The 20,710-nt window shown below is 51.7% G+C and overlaps 1 protein-coding gene across 2 annotated transcripts in view; it reads right to left on the bottom strand.

The window, feature by feature from the left end:
- The window catches only part of Itpk1 (inositol-tetrakisphosphate 1-kinase), a 137,577-nt gene that overhangs the window by 53,694 nt on the left and 63,173 nt on the right, over positions 1-20,710 (bottom strand). For both annotated transcript variants that reach the window (XM_057783164.1, XM_057783165.1), the window contains exon 3: positions 2,398-2,523. In XM_057783164.1, the coding sequence (XP_057639147.1) occupies positions 2,398-2,523 (126 nt within the window). The remainder of the gene's footprint in view (positions 1-2,397; positions 2,524-20,710) is intronic.

Genomic DNA, 20,710 nt, shown 5'->3' with positions numbered 1-20,710 from the left:
AGCCAGTGCTCTTAACCTCAGAGCCCCCTCTCTAGCTCCAGTGTGCCATCTTAATGATGACAAATGTACACCGTCGGGGTTACAAGGCCCATGGATTTAGAGGCTGGCTCCACCTTCTGTGTGCTTAAACTATGGAGCCCTTCCACTCCTTTGTCTCTGGAGAAGTGGCAGGGCAGGGGGACAGCAAGGTCACCAGCCACGATTCCAATGCTAGCCGATCACTTTCTAACTGCAGGGACCTGAGAGAGATACCTATGGTGGTTTAAGTGAGAAATGTCCCCTGTGGTCTCAGGCACGTGAATACTGGGTCCCCAGGTGGTGTCACTGGGGAGGTTTAGGTGGTCCAGTCTTGATGGAGGAAGGATGCGGCTGGAGGTGGGCTTCAAGAATGAAAAGTCTCACCTGCTTTCAGTTCACCCCTGCTTCACAGCTGAGGGGAGGATGTGAGCTCTTAGCTCCCTACTCCAGCCGCTAGGCTACCATCTACTGCCGTGCTGTCCCGGCACTATAGAACCGGAAGCTAAAATAAACCCTTCTGTAAGTCATTCTGGTTGTGGTGTCTCCACAGCAACAGAAAAGTGAGTCCCACACGACCCAACCTGCACCCCCTTCCTCACCTGGAGGCAGTCACACCTGGGTAGTTCACAGCAGAGCCCACACTGCGTGGCAGTGACTATCTCCTGCTGGAGTCATCATCGCTCCTTACACCTGGCCTGCTGTTCTCAGACAAGGCTTGGCAGGGTCCCTGCAAGGTGCCAGCACTGTCCTCTGTGGGACTGGCAGACATTTTGGCCTCAAGGGTTTACACAACCACCCAGGCTCTGATGTCTCCCCAGAGAACCAGTGCCTAAGGAGCTGTAGGCATAGGAATTAGCCACTAGGGGCCTCCTAGAGGACAGGAGGCTTGAGTGTGGCGGGGTGACAGTGGTGGCTGCTTCACTCAGTGACCAGAGCACCTATAGGATGGTGGTGAAGGCAGATGAATACCTGGTCACTGAGAGTGGTGTAAAAGCCACCCACAGGGAACAAGCAGAGGATTCAGGAAGTCAATACTGAGCCCTGACCCTGCCACACCCCACACACCTCTGAGCCTTAGTTTCCTGGTTGTAAAACAAAGCAGACAAGGAGACCTGCCCTGAGGGATAGAGAGATAAAATGGGCTCAGGTTGGCTGCTTTTGGGGCTAAGTCCATGCCGCGGAGAGGGGGTCAGTCAGGGCAAACCTTCCTGCCTTGCCTCACTCTAGAGAAGGGCCTGAAGAAGTAACTGCACTGCAGAAACCCAGGCAGTAAGCACAGCACGTACCAGCGGTGAGCACCCTCCAGGACTGAGCACAGAAGCACTTTCTGTCACTGCCCAGCTGCTCTCCCTGAAAGAACCCACTTTACAAACAAGAAAACTGAGGCTCCACAAGGTGGAGGAGGATCATGGCCACAGCCTCAGCCTACGAGAAGATGGAGCTCAGCAGATGAGAGGGACTTTATAAAGAGGCCCTCTGGGACAATCCCTACCTCACTGCGGGAGGCCCTAGAATGCACGCAGGAGGCAAGGAGTAGCTGCAAGAGGTCTCCAGAAAGTGGGCGATTGCCTTGAGATACTCAGGGGGCTGAGGCCACCAACCCTGAACACGTGGCAGAGAGGAACACTGTCAGCAGGATGGCTGCTGTGTGACAAAAGTCCCTTTGTCCTGGCTGAGGAAAGGCTCTCCAACCTCCAATTGCTGCAGATGAAAAGTGCTGGTTCAAGCACCCCGTGTCCTAGGGAGGCCCGAGAACGGCCACTATTTCAGCTGCATTTCTGCTGATAATATGACTTTGTTTCATGACCCCTGAGCTGCCTGCCAGGGGAAAGAGGACACATGGGGCAAGCCAGCAGTGGCAACAGCAGCAGTTCACCACACATGGAAACCCGAAGGTGACAGGCAGATCATCCAGGGGTCAGGATCTGGAGCTGCTGGGGAAACGGGTAGGGAGCAGGGAACACCCCTCAGGCCCATGAGAAATGTCAAGCAAGGCATACACAATATCAAATTATACAGGGGCTTTTCCACAAATGCAGGACAAGGTTCAAAGATTTTAGGGAACCCTTAACCCCAGGTGCAACGGAGGGGTCCCATCCTGGGGTCAAAATGGAGTCACCAGCAAGTGCTGAGCATACCTGCCCTGAAGACACAGAAACCTTATCTGGGCTCAGCAGCTCTCTGACCATGAATAGAACATCAAACCTGGGTTACACTCAAGCCTGAGGTTCGGCCTGCAACTGAGCACTCGCCCAGGAAAGCACAGCTTGCCAGGGGCAGAGCCATTTCTACAGATGCCGCAGCTCTAAGCTGCACAGCCAACCTGGCCTTCCCCAACCCCCATAGGCCCCATAGCCAGGCATCAGCACCCTCACTCACTTGGAATCTGTGCACCAGTTCCAGGGACTGGCTGTCATTCTGGTCAGCTTCGAGGATGACATCGGTCAGCTTGTGGATGATGACGTCCAGGGGGCCCTGCTCCTCAATTGGCCGGCTGAGGTTCAGCTGCAAGGTAGAAACATAAGAAGCGCTTTAGTGCCTGAGTCCACATCTAGCACCCCTGGTCTCAGTAGCACCCCAGAGAGCAAGTGACTGGACTGACAGAACAAGAGCTCATGGGCCCCACTACTCATCATTCGTGGTAGCTGAGGATGTTAACATGTAGTTCCATGTTTATACATAGGATCTCCCAAAGGCAGAAAACACACGAGCAGGGAATGCCGTACCCTGGCTGTACGGAGAAAGCATTTATTTATTAAACACACCTCAACGGCCCAACCAACTAGGGCAACCAGAGCTCAGAGCGATAAAGAGAAATGACCAGTCAGTCAAAACTCCGTCTAAGCACTAGTTCTTCCCCTCTAAGGCAGAGTGATGTCCTTGGCAAGCGTGGGAGTCGCTGCCTTGAGAAGGCAGGCACTTGCATTCCACCCTGAGACCGGGCTGTGTCACCCATAGCGGAGGGATGCCCGAGCACAGAGCTGCCTTGATCGGCTATGCACTGCGTGCCCTGCTCTGCTGAGGAATGTGTTTGTTTTCTCAAGAGCACAGGGCTGGGAAGATCAAGCCTCAAGAGAGCCGGAGTGGCCAGTTGATATTCAGTATCACCTGACCCCAAGCCAAGAGCACCTGCCAACAGCCGGGGCAGCCGGAGGACGCGCTTCCTGATGCGCCAGATGTCTGCCGCCAGCACACGGCCACCACCACCTGCAAGGCCAGACTCTGGAGGCAAGTTGACGCCGGCACCTGGCTGACTCCCCACATGGCCTCAGCAAGTCCAGAGAAGGCCAGCCCTGACTCACTCCCCATCCTCAAGTGCAGCTAGCTCCAGGATTCAGGGCTGGCTGTGCCCATGTCATCCATGACACAAAGCCGCTACAAACGGTCATTCTGAGGAAAAGGCACGCTAATGACATACATATCTGTCTCCTTTTATTCCCAACCACTATGGGAAAGGATACTACGAACAAAGCAAGTGAGGGCAGAGAATTTTAAAATGTGCCTCGGGTCTGGGTGAAAGAGTTCGGCTCGAATGCAAAGACCCGAGGCAACTGATCTGATCTCCTGGCCCACCCTTATCCTCTGCCTCTTGTCCACTCTGTCCCCTGCTGTCACGATCTCAAAAGCCACAACCACATAGCTGCTGTCCAAAATCACAAAATCACAGCTAGGGTCCCTGGAGGAGGGTGAGAAGGAAGGCAGGTTAGGACTCCGGTCCCTGCACCTGGGTCTCATGCCACCTTCAATCCTGGCATTTCTGCACAGCCCGTCTTCCTATCTCTGTGGCTCCGGTTACATTTTTGGCTGCCCTGTCCCAGCGGGCCTATGGGTGGTGACAATTCCCCACACTTGTTCATACTATGTATTCTGTCTTGTCGGCCCCTCAGGCCCCACTCACACCTGCTGCAGATACACCATATTTTAATTTTTCTGATAAGCCTTTGGAATGTGCCAGCTCTTTCCTGCTGTCCTTAGCTCCATTTTTTACGGTCTGCCAGGACAGATGTTAAAAGGTCATTCCTATTTTTGGGGGGAAAAAAAGTACTAGAGACCTCCCAATGAGAACTCATCAAGGACCATGCTTCCCTCCCATGGTGACAATCTTGTATACCAAACAAAACAAATACAGCCAAGACACCAGACTGAGGGGCGGAAAGGATGCAGCCCAAGTGTCTTTTGTTGTTATTTGAAATTGGGTCTGGCTGGTCTCAAACTTAAGGTGATCACCTGACTCTGCCTCCTGGGTGTCTTCTGAGACCTCACAGCAAGGCAAGGAGATGGGGATGACATTCCTATCTCCCAGGACCAGAACACCGAGAACCTAGGGAGACAAAAGGACCAACCACATCGTGTAGCTGGGAGCAGACTGAGGCCCAGCAGAAATGCCAGTGTCGGCCCCTCGGCCTCAATTTTCTCCGAGGAAACTGAAGGGCCTCTCTGGTTCTATATGCTGATTCCACACTACTCTCTCATCCAACCCCAACAGGATCTGAAGGAAGTGGAGAGCTACCAGAAGGAGAAGAGGCACCCAAGGAACTACAGCCATGCCTGCTGGGTTCCACTGTGTCAGGCACCACAAACAGACCATGACAACTATGAAGAGAGATCCCAAGAGTGGCAGCAGGCACAATACCCAAGTTCAGACAGAACTACCATGCTGGTAGTTCACATCTCCAGTCCTCCCTGGAATGTACTGGGGAAGCAGGCATAGCGTCAGAGCCTAAACTGGTTACCGCATAGGGCATGCTTAAGTTAATTATTGTTGTTCTAGAGGTTAGGGATGGCTCTTGGGCCACTGGAGTTTGCAGGAGCAGAAAACAGCCAGAGAAAAGTCAGGGACCCCCCCCAACCGAGGCTCGGGGAAGGAGGTGGGCATCTGCCTGAGGGCTGTAGACCTGACAACCGGGGGCTGTTTGGAAAATAAGCTCCCTGTGTTCCTGGCTGCTCTGCAAAAGGTAAACAGTTGAGTCTGGAAGCCAGCCACCTTCCTTTGTGTATTTTCCAAGCATTTTTATGCCAGTAAAGCCCTTTCACGAGAACAGGAACTTGGGACACACATTAGGCCTGGTGTGGCTCCACTCGGCAGCATGGCCAGCCTGCCTCCTGCCATGGCATCTCCCCCCTCCAAATCCCCCTCCTCACAGGGTTTTTCTATGTAGCCCTGGCTGTCCTGGAACTCTCTATGTAGATCAAGATGGCCTTGAACTCACAGAGATCTGCACTGCTGTCTCCAGAGCCTTGACACCCAGCTATCTTTTCTTTTTTTATAGTTCACGCTAGTCTTGAACTTGTAGGCATCCTCCTGATTCTCCCCTTCTGAGTGTCAAGGTAACAAGTGTGCGCCGCCATAGCTGGCCTTGAAGTAGCATCTCTGAGTCATCTAAGAGAAGCTACCATCATTCTCAAGGGATGTTGTCCAGAAAGACCTTCACAGAAGCCTCAGTATCTTCCCCCTACCCTGAGAGGAGATGAGTCCCATCAGAGACCTGGACAGTGCATGGTGGGAGTGAAGGGCTCCTGAAACCAGAACACGGCAGAGGGAACGCTGCAAAGGAGAGAGTGCATCACAGAGAACCTCCAAGGGAGTGACTACAGGAGAGGGATGCTTCAGAAAATGGTACAGCCAAAGCCCAGTCTCCTAGACAGGGTGAGAGCAGGACTCTGAGATAAAGAACTTAATGTGGGTTCACCATTCTGTTTCTCTGACCGCTTGGCGCCCAGAACATTCCCAGAGACTTCCTGTTCTCCCCTTGGAAGGGGTGTGATCTGTCTGTCCCTCTCCGTGAGAGTTTAGGGCATCTCAATGAAAGGCCTGATCATGGGTGTCCACTTCCAAGTCTCACTGTGCTGGACACGGTTCTATGCAGCACACAGGGTTCTGAAGCCAGAGAGAACAAAGGGCGACTGTTTCTCTCTCGCTGACAAAGGCAGTCAAGTTCACGAGGGAGGGAGAGCGGGGCTAGTAGGATATGGGACAAAGCTGGCAAAACCCAGTGGCCCTCCAGTCACCTCTGACTTTCAAAGCAATAATACTTAATCATGCCCCACCTGGTGACCAAGCTGGGTCCTGACACTCTGCCTCCATCCCAGGTTCCAGCACCTGGAACCAGCCAGAGATGTGAGCAAGGCTGGAAAACCCACCTAACCCCTTATCACTGGGTAGCCATGGCCATCTAAACTACACTGTGCTTCAGTTTTCCCATTCATAAAATGAGGATGCTGTTAATTAACTCTTCCACGTGCTGCCCAAGGCCAAGGTGCTCAACTCACCATAACAAACAGGAAGAATTCACAGGTTCCTCACGTCACCCATTCCCACAGGACCGCCCCCCGACTTTGCATTGCTTCCCCAGGTCAACTCTTCCCTATGCCCATGATGTGGATTGCTCGTTGATTTGGGCCCCTCAGGGGCTCTTCACCTAAAAGCACATCCCCAACACAGGGCCATGAAGACACAGGGCCGCTAAGCTTCATCCATGGTAGGGTGTTCCTGACTTCAAAGTTCAAAAGCTACAACTGAGGTAGAGTAGGAAGGAATAAGGTAGGTACAAGGATCGGCCTCCATGGCTACCGCCTTCTCAGAGCTTCAACTGCCTAAAGAAACCTCACCACCCCGTAGCACACACAGCTGTTGTATACATGATCAGACCCTGCTCATTATACGCAGAGATCCAAATTCCCCACAGAGGAACACCGGGGAGGCAGTTTCCTGCTCACGATAATGGTACTTTGCCAAGAGTATGGCCCGCTCAATGAAGGTCTGCTGTTTTATCTCTCTCCCCTTACTGTTTGTATGAATTCTTCCTGTTGGTTGCAAGGTGAGTAGAGAATCACAGCCTTGGGCAGCACGTGGAAGAGTTAATTAACAGCATCCTCATTTTATGAATGGGGAAACTGAAGCACAGTGTAGTTTAGATGATCATGGCTACCCAGAGATAAGGGGTTAGATGGGTTTCCCGGCCTTACTCTCATCTAGCTGGTTCCAGGTGCTGGTACCTGGGATGGAGGCAGAATGTCAGGACCCAGCTTGGTTATCAGGTAGGCTCAATAAAGGTCAGGTGTTTTATCTCCCTCTCCTGACTGTCTGTATTATGACCAACACAGAAACCCCAACCCTCCAGTTGTAGCATGTCACAAGAACTCAGCATGGGCGCTGGCTCACAGTAACATCCTCAAAGTGTGTGCTCCCACACCTCAGCTCTTTGTGGTTGTGAATGACAACTGTCACCCACGCGGTGCTGTTGGGGAGCTACGCATTGTGTTCCTAACAAGCACGGAGCACATGGGGTGCAGATGAAGACACTGAGCCACACAGGGGTTCGTTCAGTGACATGCCCAAGGGCACGGAGCTTCCGGCGAAACCCAGGTTTCTCTCCTGCTGACACCAGGCTCTGTTCACACCAAAGGACGTGCCGCGTACCTGGGGTTTCTTCCACCTCTCCTCCCTGCATGCAGCCTGGGGGTGGTGTGTTTTCAGCTGTGACTTCAAATGGGATCCACTACATCAAAAGTTTTGTCTTAAGCCAAGGCTGAGTGGGACAAATGGCCTGGATCAAAGGCCTGATGCAGATCTCCATGCTCTCTGAGAGTCCTGGGATCTTACAGAAGAGCCTGTCCTGGGGTTGCAGTCTAGCACTGGGCCTTTCATGGATAGACCCCAAAGTAGGGAGAGACAGCAGGGTCTCCCTGTGGGTTTGATTCCAAAAGTAGTCTAAGGGAGGACATGGGCACTTCCTGAATAAGCACCCAGGAAGGAGTGCTTATTCCTCTGTCCTGAGTCCCTCCGTCAGAAGCGGCCACCCAAACTTATAAACTAGGCCAAGGGAGATACTGGTCATCTCAATGGTCTCTGCTCCAGATCAAAGAGGCAGGCTGGTGCCTGTATCCCCTGACCCAGGTCCCCAGGTCCCCAGGTCCCCAGTGACTGTTCCTAGAGACTAGGGTAATGGGAAAAGTCAGTTAAGGCAGAGGAATATGGACAACACTTTACTCCAGAGGAGGGCTACGACAACTAAGACAGCGAACAGACAAGCACAGTGCCTCACGGCACTGACATCTGAGGAATTGTGAGCCTATTTACCGCAGGCGAGGGGCCAAGGCCAGCTTGTTAGGCCTGCCCGAGTCCATGCTCTGACCTAAACATTTCCAGCAACATTCTGAGAGATAGGGTCATCCAGCAGCAAGGATCAGTGGTTAAGAGTACTGGCTGCTCTTCCAGAGGACCCAGATTCAATTCCCAGCACCCACATGGCAGCTCACAACTGTCTGTAACTCCAATTACAGAGGAATCCAGCACCCTCATACAGACATAGATGCAGGCAAAACACCAATGCCATAAAATAAAAAATGAATTAACTAATTAAGAACAAGAACAACAACAACAAAATAATTGTGTTGACCGTTTTCATTCCTGCCAGGGCAGTTACATCATCATACAATATGATACACAGGTTATCTTTTTAGTTAATTAAAAAAAACAAAACTGTAAGTCTTTTTTCTCATTTTATTAGTTTTCTTGAGAATTTTATACAATGTATTTGGATCATATTCACACAGCCCTAGACACTCCTCCCAGGTCCATCTCTAATCCCTACCTACCCAACTTCATGTCCTTTCTTGCTTTTAACCCATCAAGTACAGTCAGTGCTGCCCACAGGCTCTCAGATGTATGCCCTTCCACTGAAGCATGCCTAACCTACCACAGGCCACACACTTCTCCCGACAGTTATCAATCACCAAAAGCAATGGGTGGCCTTAGTGCCTACCTCTGCTCTCCAAGCCAGGATTTTACATGGCTTGAGCTTGATGAGTGCCCATCAGAGAAACAACCTGTCTTTTGTGAAGAGATTCTATACAGTTCTAACTAATAGCCTGTCAGGCCAGCTTATAGGAGAGACTGTGGCCAAGCCAATGATGGGTGGAACCATACCTTGGCCAGGACTGCTCAGTTATGCAAACTTCTTAACTGATATTTAAACCTGAACCTCAGGTCAGAACCCTGGAGATGGACTTTGGAGGGGGCAGGAATGGTCACTGGACTTCTTTCTTTCTTTTCTCCCACGTGGCCACAAAGAAATCTTTCTCTACTTTTTATCATTACTCCTTGGTCTAATCAGTAGGTGGGTGGGCAAACCTAGCTTGCTGGAAGCTGGAGTCCAGACTCTGCCCCTGAAAGCTCCAATTACATCAGAGTCGTTAACACATTTAAAACTGAAGAGGGAGGAAAATAGCACTGAGCAGCAGGGGAAGATGGCTCAGTCTGAAAAGTGCCTGCTATATAAGCCAACCTGAGTTCAAATCCCTAGACCCTATGTAAAGGGAAGGTACAAGAGCACACATGAGTAATACAGGCAGGAGTTAGGCAGGCAAGAAGATCCCCACAGCGTACTGGCCAGTCACCTTAGCTGAATGGACAAACCCCAGGTTCAGTGAGACCCTACCTCAAAAATAAGGTGGGGCATGATCAAGGAAGGCAGCTGATGTCCACCTCTGTCTTTATGTGCTCAAGGATACAAACATAGATACACACACAGACATAGAGAGTGAGCATGTATATGTGTGTGTGTGTGTGTGTGTGAGAGAGAGAGAGAGAGAGAGAGAGAGAGAGAGAGAGAGAGAGAGAGAGAGAGAGAGAGAACAAAGACAATTGACAGTAATCTTAAAAGTTGCAAAAGCATAGCAGGGTATGGTGCCACATACCTTTAATCCTAGCACAGGAGAGGCCGAGGCAGGTAGATCTCTGTGAGTTCAAGACCAGTCTGGTCTACAGAGTGAGTTCCAGGACAGTCAAGGCTATGGAGAGACACCCTGTCACCCAAAAAAACTACATTGAAAAAGGACAGCCAAAGCCCAGTGCCTAGGGCCAAGTTGAAGAACAGACTGAAAACCCTCACGCCAAGCCGTTTGTCTCAGAACGTCCACTCCTAGATGTCTAGGAAAACGCCCATGTGGACGAGACCCAGAACCCCGGTGAAAAGATGGGGATTGTTGGTATGACAATGGGCATGCCCACCTCAAGGACATATTCGGAAGTCGCTAAGATGGCAGCAGAGAAGTCCCAGCGGAGACATTTGCTGCGAAGTGAGGAGAGAGGAGGAGGAAAGCAAAGCTCTGCTCTCTGGGACACAGGTCAACACAGCATCCCCGGCTCCACAGCAACCAGGTGTGATGCGCTCTGGCTAGGACCTGTGGCGGAAGTGCTCCGTGTGTCCCTTTAGGAAGAGATTCTCTCTCTCTTTTCTGATGGCCCTGTAACAGGTGAAAGGAGTGGGGGTGGGTGGATGTCACTGTTTCAGTCCCCAGGACCAGGTCACCTGATAACCCAGAAACATACATTTACGTGACTGATATGGCAAGAAGTTCCCCTACCCCAAATCTTTCTTCATTTACTGAGACAAAGATCATGTTAAATGCTAGCTAATGGACCCTGGTGGGGTTTGGATGGGCTTTTATTATTTTTTTTTATAAATCTTTATTTATTTATTTATTTATTACATATACAGTGTTCTGCTTGCATGTACACTTGCAGGCCAGAGGAGGGCACCAGATCTCATTACAGATGGTTGTGAGCCACCATGTGGTTGCTGGGAATTGAACTCAGGACCTCTGGAAGAGCAGTCAGAGCTCTTAACCTCTGAGCCATCTCTCCAGCCCCTGATGGGCTTTTAAAACTATAGTTTTATAGTTTCAATTCTATATAGAATTTACCAACAGAGATTTACCCTGCAAGGGAAAAATACTTCCTGATCTTTTAGAATTATTAGGCAGAAACCTTGAATAAGCCACACAGGAACCCAGTTGTTCTCCAGGAGAGATCCCGGAGTCCCCTACACCTGCCCACAAGTCCTTTGAAGGCGGCCAGTTTGGCAAAGTTGGCTGCTCGTCTTCTTACTGTATACAGTGGTGCCCCAGGGCTCAGGATAGCATGATGGGAAGTAACCCCGCCCTGCAACCAGGCAGTCTCTTCCTGTCCTGAGGAGAGGCACACTTCACAAACTGGCAAATAAAGACAGACAAGAGCTGGCAGAAGTGGACCAACATCCCCAAAACCTGTCTGTCCTCTCAGTATATGCTGGGACTGGAGAAAGGGTCTCCCAGGGTCCTCTTGACTCAGTTCCCTAACAACTATCTTCCTCCTGGGCCACCTCACGCCTGGGAAAACCAAAGGATGCTCTAGAGAGTGGGGCTGAGTCTGAATGCATGGGCCTAGACCTAGGGAGAGTGCATCCTTCACCCTCAGACTGGCTTCCTCACCTGCAAAGCAGAGACAAGTAAACACCCTTCCATCCCTTCCATAGCACACAGCAGCCCCCAGACATCAGGTGATTCCTCTGAACAGAGCCAGCAGCAGGGATTTCAACCAAGATCACGTGAGGCTAGATTTTCTCTAGCTTCTATTTAATTCTTGCTGGCTGTCCACCAGGATGATCCAAGCAATCCCTTCCCCAGAGCCGCAGGAATCTAAACCCCATACCAGGTGCCGAACTGAGCAAATCACAGACACTATTTCCCCTAATCTCCCAGTCTGGAGCAGCTGAGGTCTGGTGACCATTAACATGTGAGGCGAAGAAGATTCCAGAAAGCCAAACAATGAGCTGAGATCGGATGGCCAGTAAGCAAGGGGAGTGGCCACACTCCAGTTCTGTCCCTGTACTCCAAAGCCCCTCTGCTTTCCTCAGAAGGGTACTAGCCAGACACTTCTCCTGGAAGTACCAGGCGGTGACAATGTGGCCCGAGATTATGTCCTAGGGAGTTCTTGCCTACTTGTGGAAGAGCGTCTGCCTGGGCATCTCGGCCACGGGGGTCTTAGCCAGTCTTACAGCTCTAGATTCTGAAACTCCAGTAGGAGGAACTGACCTCTCCAGAAAAATGCTACTTCCTGATCGCTCATCAGGAAGCACAAGGGCCCCCAAACTCCCAGCTCATGGAAGCATCCTGAAGCATGGGACTCAGGGTATCTCCATCCTGCTAGCAAGCCAACACACAGGACATTACTTATAATAACCCAAAACTGATTAATCAAATCCACCAAGAAGGGATGTGTGGGATACAAATTGCCATAGGAAATCTTAGGAAATGATCCGGTGTAGTACACTGCAGAGTGTAAAAGCAGAGAAAGACTACAGATAGACATCTCCCTGCCTATGCCCATAGCATCTCAGTTCACCCCCTCCCCAAAGGATTGATATAAGCAATAATCTCCCCTAGGGAGGAGTAACAGGGGTCTCTATGGACCAGGTGAGATGAGTCTTCTTACGGTACACTATGCTACTTGGGAGTTTCAACCAGCCCAGTATCTTACTTCTTTGACTTTAAGTTACCAGGTTAGCAGTGCAGAGGACCAGGTTAGAAGCAAAGAGGCCTGGGCTCAAATCTAGTCAGTGGCTAACATCCATTGAGCAGCTGCTCTATGTCAGGCCAACCTGTAAACACTGAACATGAATTACTGCATTAACAGATGGCACGCGGGGGTAGGGGGTCTCTCACTGGGATCCCATGACAGTGGGGGCCTTTGGATCCTGGGATTGTGATTGATGAAGGGGGGCAGGCAGTCGTAAGCAGTGACCTTCAGCCCACCTGAGACTGCTTCCTTGTTTGCCTGACGGAGCCCTGGCATCTGCTCCTACAGTTCTCATTGGACAAACCGATATTGGAAAGGCTTCAGTCACGAGCCAGAGCCGAGCAGGCTCTCAGGAGACCCCATCCGCAGAGATGCCAGGTCGTGTCCGGGGCTTCTCTGCTTTCACTTTCCCTAACACTTCATTAGTTTCGGTTCTTGGGGGAACCACCACTTCCGATGACCAACAGGAAGTGTCAGATTCGGGTTCAGGAGCCTGGGCAGTCCCTTCAGAGGGACTGCCAAAGTCTGGCTTGGTCAATCATACCCATGGTGAGCTGCAAAAAGACTTCTTGGCCCATCTTTGAGACCTCTCCAAGGTCAGGACTGTATCCTGCTCCTCCCTTCATCCTTGCTTTGCCTGGCATCGTCTGCTCCCACCAGAGCAGCAAACGTGCCCTGTAGGAGCACCTGGGGACAAGAGGGATCTGCAACACCAGCCCACCCACTCATCATGCCACCCACCCCTCACATAACAGGTACTGGGCGCTTACACAACCACCCCTCCAAAGCAATGTTACCCTCTCTTGCACTGGGGGAGAAATGATGCCTGAGAGGGATTAGGTCAGTCATAAAACGTCACTGCCCGCAAGAAACAGGCCTAAATGTTTTCTGACCACAAACCCTCACCCACTGCCTTCCCTGCAGCCATACCTTCTGATCTCCTGCCTATACTCCCTCCATAACACTCCCAGATCTAGGCCTCTGTGCTCGGCTTCGGTGTGGGGAGGAGTGCTCCTCTGAGTCCCACCACATCCAGCTAACAAACTCTGCAAGTTCAAGTGGCTCAGGGGGAAGTTTCAGACTCTGACCTAGCATGGGAAGAGAATCCCAGGGCTTTCTGGGCTATAGAACAAGCAAGGGCCCTGGAGTTACCTGGTTCCAGCCCCACAGCAGTCCTTAGGAAGGAGACGTGGCCATGGGGTGTTCAAGAGACCCAGGGACTTTCTACAGCTGTGCTCACTGCTACACCAGCAGCCATGACCCCGAAAACTACAGGAGCCATGGCTTCCAAAGACACCAAAGAAGGGGCAGAAGGAGCGACCATCAGTGCAGCTCACTGGCCTAAGTCTTGCCACTACAAACAATCTGGGGACCCTCCCCCTCAGCATCTATCTAGAAGACTGGACAGTCCTACACATAAAGAAAGGGCATCAGAAGAAGTAACCGACAGTCCCTGAGACATCCGCTCCCTCACCATCTGACTGCCACACAAAGTGAACCCGTGGCTCATGGTGAGGCATGTACTCCTGAGCTCCTAGCCAGATAAACTGGGACATACAAACTCCATTCCATACAAGATGGCCACCTTCCCTGCATCTTCCACTGTGGGATGAGGCTGGATGGCCCAGATCCCAATCACCCTCCCAGAGGCTAACTGCAATCCTCCCATTCATTCGATTATGTCCTCAGCAGCCTCAGTCAAACCACACTCATTCTAGCTCGCTAGGAGGTGCGGAGCCTGAGGTCAATGGACACCCTGTGCAAAAGGACACGTTTGTCCTCCACGAAGCAGACTGGAGAGTGTGCACATCTGACGAACGCTAAGAACACCAAGCACTCACAGCGGCCCTCTACGCTCCCGCCCTTTGTCTAACATGTACAGAAAAGAAACACACTGTTCCTTCAACAAATCACCCACAAAAGATGGCTCTCTATTCTGTTCTGCGTTTCCTGAGTCCTAGTGCCACCCCTGGACGGCTGCTTTATGCTGACACGGCAACACAACAGGGAGGGCGTCAGCAAACAAAGAAACATGGTAAAGTCAGGGCCGAGGTCAGAGAGTCGGCATGCCTGGTGGGGAGAGCAGCCACTCGCCACAGAAGGCCTGATCCAAGTGGAACTGGCTCCACAGAAACAGCACGTTCAGAGTCTAACCTCCATCACCTCAGAATGTGGCCTTTTCTGAAAGAGTCGTTGCATATATAATTAAGACGATATCATATTGGAGTGGGGTGGACCCTCATTTCAAAAGAACTGCTGTCCTTGTCAGAAGAGGACATTTGGGTATCTGCACAGTGGGAGAACACAAGTTGACAACGGAGGCAGAGGTCGTGGAGGCACATCTGCAATCAAGGAAGGCCGAAGATGGAGCCGCCAGAGCTCCAGAGGCTTCCGAAAGGGCCCGGCACCGACTCCCCCTTGCAGTTCAGGAAAAGTACCTTGACCAGCACTAAGCATCCTAAGCATCGTGATATCCCCCTCGGACTGTGCACTTTGTCACAGTATCTCCACCAAGCAAATGCAGCCCCACCTCCACCCCAAGGAGGCAGCAGGGAGTGAGGCCTGAAGAGAATGACCCAGGGGAGACGGGTGCATCTGGGTGTTTGGGGAACACGGTGAGCGGTGTCGAGAGCAGGGAGACTAGGGGAAAGAAGGGCAGCATAGAAGCGAGCTCAGACCTGAGAGAATGGGATTAGAAGCTGGCTAGCCAAATGTGGTGGTACCTATTAGCCTACCACTTGGGGGGCGAAGGCAGGAGCACTTCCTTGAGTTTAAGGCCAGCCAGGGCGATATAGTGAGACCCTGTCTCAAAAAATAAAAAGTAGGCCCGAGAGATGATTGAGTTTGACCTGCAAGACCCACAAGGTAAAAGGAGAGTCAACTCCTGAAAGACGTTCTCGGACTTTCCATGTGTACACACACACCCGTGTATGAGGGTTTTGTCTGCATGTATGTCTACGCACCACAAGTGTGCTCGGTACCCATGGAGGTGGTGGGTTTCCATGTGGGTGCTGAGAATTAAACTCGGGTCCTTTGTAAGAACAAGGGCTCTTAACCACTGAGCCAACTCTCTAGCCCTATAAAATACTTTAAATAAATAAGTATTTACAAGTTAACATTCCAAGGGTGGTGGGAAGATGCCGGTGGCTCAGCAGGATGTTGGACAATCCCTGTTTCACAAGATGACTCTGGAAGCTACAAGAACCAATATGTGAGCTGTGTTGATGCTGTGTCGCAAGGGATACATAAGCACAGAGGCTTACAGCTGTCACTTTTATGGCTCCATGGAGTGTGGGGCTCAGGTAAGAACCCCAAAACCATGAGGCTGTGAAGGTAGCAGTGGGCAGGGGTCTCTGTGTGAACCTGGGTCACTGTCCCTGTGTGCAGCTGAGGTCTAAGTTTGAAGATGAGGACCCATGTTCTGGATCTGGGGATTTGGTGGTCTAAGAACAGCTGCCCACCCCCAGCTAGATCCACACTTTGTGCTCCAAACCTCTCTCTCCTCTGCCCTGGCTTTGGGCCCAGGATGTTTTTCTGTGCAACAAGGAAAGACATCTCAGCATCTCAATGCTTCCTTTATCTCCCTGTTCCTCCCAGAATGGCAACTGGCAGCGCCCACCACCAGTGGCTGAGAATTCTCCAAGCCTAAAATAATCTCCTTGTACCCTCTTTAACAATAAGAAGCAGAAACTTCGGAGTCCAAGTCCCACAAAGCCTACATAGATTCTTCCAAAGCCCTGGGTGGTATTCTCTCTACATTCACTTCTCAGTCCAAAGACAGCATCCCTGGGGACCACTTCCAACTTGGTAGTTCTCATAATATGAAGGAGTATGAAAGGTCTCTTAACAAGCTGGTGCACTAGAGACAAGCAACACTGAAACCTGCCTCCTTCACCTGGGAGAATTCCAAAGAATGACACAGAATTCAAAGAAATGTTGGGATCCAACTAAACCCTCGCCTCTCTGCCTCTTGAGGAGGTGAGGATCCCTGTGGAACACACACACACACATACACACACACACATATGTGTGTATGCACAGGCACGCACACATACACACAGTGATGCGAGAGCAGCTTCCAATGAACCTCATCCTAGATGACCTGTGTCACCCCGGCTCTAGCTGTGACCATGGCAAATCACTAAGACTCGTGAGGAGGAGGGTGTCTGCACTCTACAGCATGAGATGCTGCCTGGGAGCTCAGGGCAGCAGGTGACAAACACCAGTAACAATTTTGTACCCTAGGAAGCCAGTCCCTCTCCCATGGGGTGGACTTGGGGCCTTTGGCAAAGGGCCTGAAGGGTTCCACCTCCCTGGGCATCAGTGTGAATCACTAAGAAGGCTTTGACCCAGGGATGATGGCAACAGAGGTGCTTGTACCCTGGACCGTCTAGACAGGCTAGGCTTGAGGTTCGCCAGATCTCTACAAGTGACACCCACATACTCAACACACAGAGCCCTAATTTACTCTCAGGGGCCTGTAACTATGTGTCATTTGTCATCATGACAATCACAGAAGGAAGTGTAGGACCCTGGCTGATCTCACTAAGCCTAGGGTGGGCAGGGAGAGGGTGGAGGGGTTCTCATGGATAAAGCCACCCATGACCATCAGCAGAGCTGTGCCTCGTGGGACTGGGGGGAACATCCCACAGAGCCCGTGGGTTTCACTTGTCAAAAAGAGAAAGAAGTGTTCTCTTCCCGGGTGCCTCCCCATCCAGTGCCAACAGTGGGCAGAGAAACCTGCTGCAGTGGCTGCCAGGGGAGGAAGGCCCAGAGCAGGACCCTTACAGAAGCTGGCGGGGTCCAGCAGGGGTGTCCTGCTGGTAGCCAGGGAGGATACTGTGTCAGAACTAGACCAGCCAGCAGGTGAGAGGCTCTGAAGAACAGAGAGCAGCCTGCAGGACTGAGAAAGAGGCAGGAGGGGCCTCTGCAGCAAGGATGGGCCTGGAGCAAGAACACAAACAGACAGGAAGACACCGAAAGGGACAGCAGAAGTGGCTGCGTGGCCAGACCATGGGCTGGGGACAGTGTGGAGGAGCTCAGGACTGGATCAGTCAGGGCTGGGGGTATGGTCTGGCTCATTGACTTTCTCCACTGTCAGAAACTGAAGAGGAGTGGGCTCTGATGCTGGGGTCCCAGATTCACATCCAAAAGCAGATCAGTGTTTTCCACTTTCCTCATCCCCAGCCCTAGGCCTTCCTCCCATTGCCCCTCTCAGAATCCTCCCCCCATTATACTGGAATGAACTGGGAGGTGGCTTCAGCCACACGTCACCCGCAGAGACCAAGAGTTTCTATGGCAACCACCCTCCAGGGCCCTACAGAAGCAAGCTGACTGTGGAAAGTCCACGCAATCAAGGGCAAAGCCATCACATGCACTGCTATGCAGATGGGTTCCCAAGTTTCCCAATTCGGACTCAGAAACGCTCCTTGCCAAAAATCCTCCTTCTGTCTAGGGATCCCGCAGCCTCCTCAGAAGGTGACCCCAGCTCCTCCATCAGCTCCCACCTCCACCTTCTCATTCACTTGTATGCTTGCAAGAGCCCTCCCCAAGGATGGAAACTGAGTCATTTGGCCATCTGGGGCACTGTGCTTTCCCTGGAGGACAAGGTCTGCTGCCAGGATGCCTTGGGACCCTTCGTGTCATGCAGTAGGTGGGGACTCAAGGAATGTCTATGCCGGCTGTGTAGACATATAATAACACACCAGAAGGGTCAAAGGGAAGTGAGATGGGAATCATATCAGTGGGTGGCAGTAGGGACAGATGGCATTGCCCAACACAATGGGCAGTGGACAACACCAATGCTCAGGGATTTGGACTGATGGGCCCAGCCTCCAGGGTCCCCTCTACCCCAGCCTTCTGGCGCTCCAGTCACTTTGTCACCTCAGCCTAACTGGCTTCCCCTGGACCAGAAGCACTGACCCCTGGCCACGTCACAGGCTTCAGTCTAGTTCGGTGGCTTCTCTGGGGCCGTTCTCTCTCTTTCCACTGGGCTCTAGAGTATCTAAGAGAGTGGGCTGCCCCTCTGCCCCCCAGCCTTGGTCACCATGTGTCAGCTTCTCATTCACACCGGGTGCCCAATGCTCACTCCATAATTAGCACCAAGGTAATGGGGGAGATGGGGGCTTCAGAGCAGACATGGTGCATCATTGGGGCAATGAGGTGGATGGCCCAAGTGTACCCACAAGCTGGGGTCAAGTCCACTCAGAGGAGATGAATATAACTACTTAAACAAGTATAAAGTCCCAAACAAACAGCACAAACTCTATGGAACCCTGCATGTGGAGCCAGAGGAATGGGAGGTCAAGAGAGAGTCAAAAGGCAGTATTGCCTGGGAAACAGGAAGAATGACTTGGGATCACCACAATTCCGCACGGCTGCTGTGGGCCCTGTGAGTGGGAAGCCGCAGTCTACCAGAGACATCTAACCCTGTAGAGGGTGGGCCCAGCTAATGGGACCCTAGCACACGGCAGCACCATGGACTACCAGTCCTACTGGGTAGCAAGAGACAGCAAGGGCAGGGTTCAGCTAAACTGGAGTAGCCTTCTGCCAGAACTTCCCCTTCAGTTACCGGCCCCACTGTTCCCAGCAGGTGAGAAGGCCAGCACCTGTGGTCACGTGAGCAGTGGACTGCACATTGGAAGTGGTAGGACACGGGCATGTGAAATTAAGTGGACACCTTGTCCTAGCTTACCTACCTTGAGCACTAGGGAGCCTAACATCATTTTCTCCTTCCTAAGTAATATCCTTAGGGTCTGGAAATAAGCAGTCATGCTGAGAGGTATTCACCAGGCCCCAGTGAGTGAACCTGCCCCTCCCAGAGGAACCTGTGACAAAATTGCTGTGGGAGCAGATGACAGAACCATAGAGTCACTGCTGGGAGCAGCCGCTCCTGACCCAGGTCACCTGCAGCAACCAGGACTGCTTCTCTAAGACAGTATGAGAAGAACTGCAGGCATCTCTCAAAGATCAAGATAAGACCAAAGATACAGAGAAAGCAACGTGCCTTCGCTCCCAATATCAGCTCCCTTCGTACCAACACAGCCCAAACAAAACGGAACTTTTCCCAAGATGCTGGCAGGGATACGGGCCCCATATGGCCGAGACCTATCATTGCTGGTGACAGTCTCCCCATGCTTCCCATCCGCAACCTACCTACCGTCAGCTTTTTAAGATCCATGTGGCTCATGACTCATCAGACTCAGCCCTGAACCAGCTGAGGGCTCTCCCCAGGGAACAATGCCCTAGTCTGTCACTCTGGGGTCATCACCAACAGCAAGCTGCCTTCTCTCCCACTAGGTACTCGGGGAGGCAGGCAGGTCAGGAAGGGGAGGTCTAAGAGAGGGATTTAGGGCTGAAAGACATCAGCAGTCACAAGGGACCTGTTGCCATTGGGTGGGATTTCCTTACAATTATTGAGGTGCTGGAGAAGCCTCTCTCTGGCAATGGCTGTAAAATCAGCAATGCTCCTTTTCTGCTAGGCCAATGACTCCTGTTTGTAAAGGAGTCTGCAGGGCCAGGCTACCTGAAGGCTGCTGATCTGCTCCCCTGCTCCCTGGGTAGTTACTGCTCTGGGTCCAGACAGCCCTAATTACTGGGAAATGCAGAAGAAGCCCCTATCCAGAGCAGACCTCCTGGCCACCAGCTTTACCCTGCAAGAAGTCATCCCAACCAGCTTTGCAGTGCTGACAGGAGATGATAAGACCATCACAGCTGCCGGGTGCAGTGGTGCATGCCTTTAATCCCTGCACTCAGGAAGCAGATGCAGGTGGATCTCTGTGTGTTTGGGTTGGGGAACAATGATGACAGACGGACAGGAGAGAGCACAGGTATATATGCCTTCCTTTCAGAGATGACTATGAGCCAAACTCACATTGACTTCCAATGAAAATTCAAAGTTTACTAAAAATTATTAAAGTATTCCAAGACCCACAGAGATTGGTTCTCACAATGGGAAGGAAATGGCAGCCAGACACTAAAGGCCCACAAGGCTTTGGGCCCTAGTGCTGGGCCCAAGTGACCTGGAATGAGAATACCTTCTGTGTCCACTTGGGAATTATCTGAGGAGCTGGCCAGTCCCCAGTCCCCCCGAGGAACCCAAGGCTGAGCTGGAACTCCATGCTAAGGTTTGAGATTCAAACCCAGCTTCCAGATACGGGCAGGTCTGAGGGCTCCATCCACGGAGGATTCGGGTACCACTTCCACCGCCAGCCTGGGGGAGCCAGAATCCCACGCCACTTGGCAAAAACTGTCTTTTTCTCCTTATCAATTTAACTTACACTCACCGGAAGAAATCAAATCCCCACTTACTCATACCAAACAGTCTCAACTTCATTTCTGAGATATTTGATA

Source organism: Chionomys nivalis, chromosome 10, assembly GCF_950005125.1.
Source record: "Chionomys nivalis chromosome 10, mChiNiv1.1, whole genome shotgun sequence".
NCBI classification, from domain to species: domain Eukaryota; kingdom Metazoa; phylum Chordata; class Mammalia; order Rodentia; family Cricetidae; genus Chionomys; species Chionomys nivalis.
The sequence above is the reverse complement of the archived record's forward strand: the minus strand, read 5'-3'. Positions and strand labels throughout refer to the sequence as shown.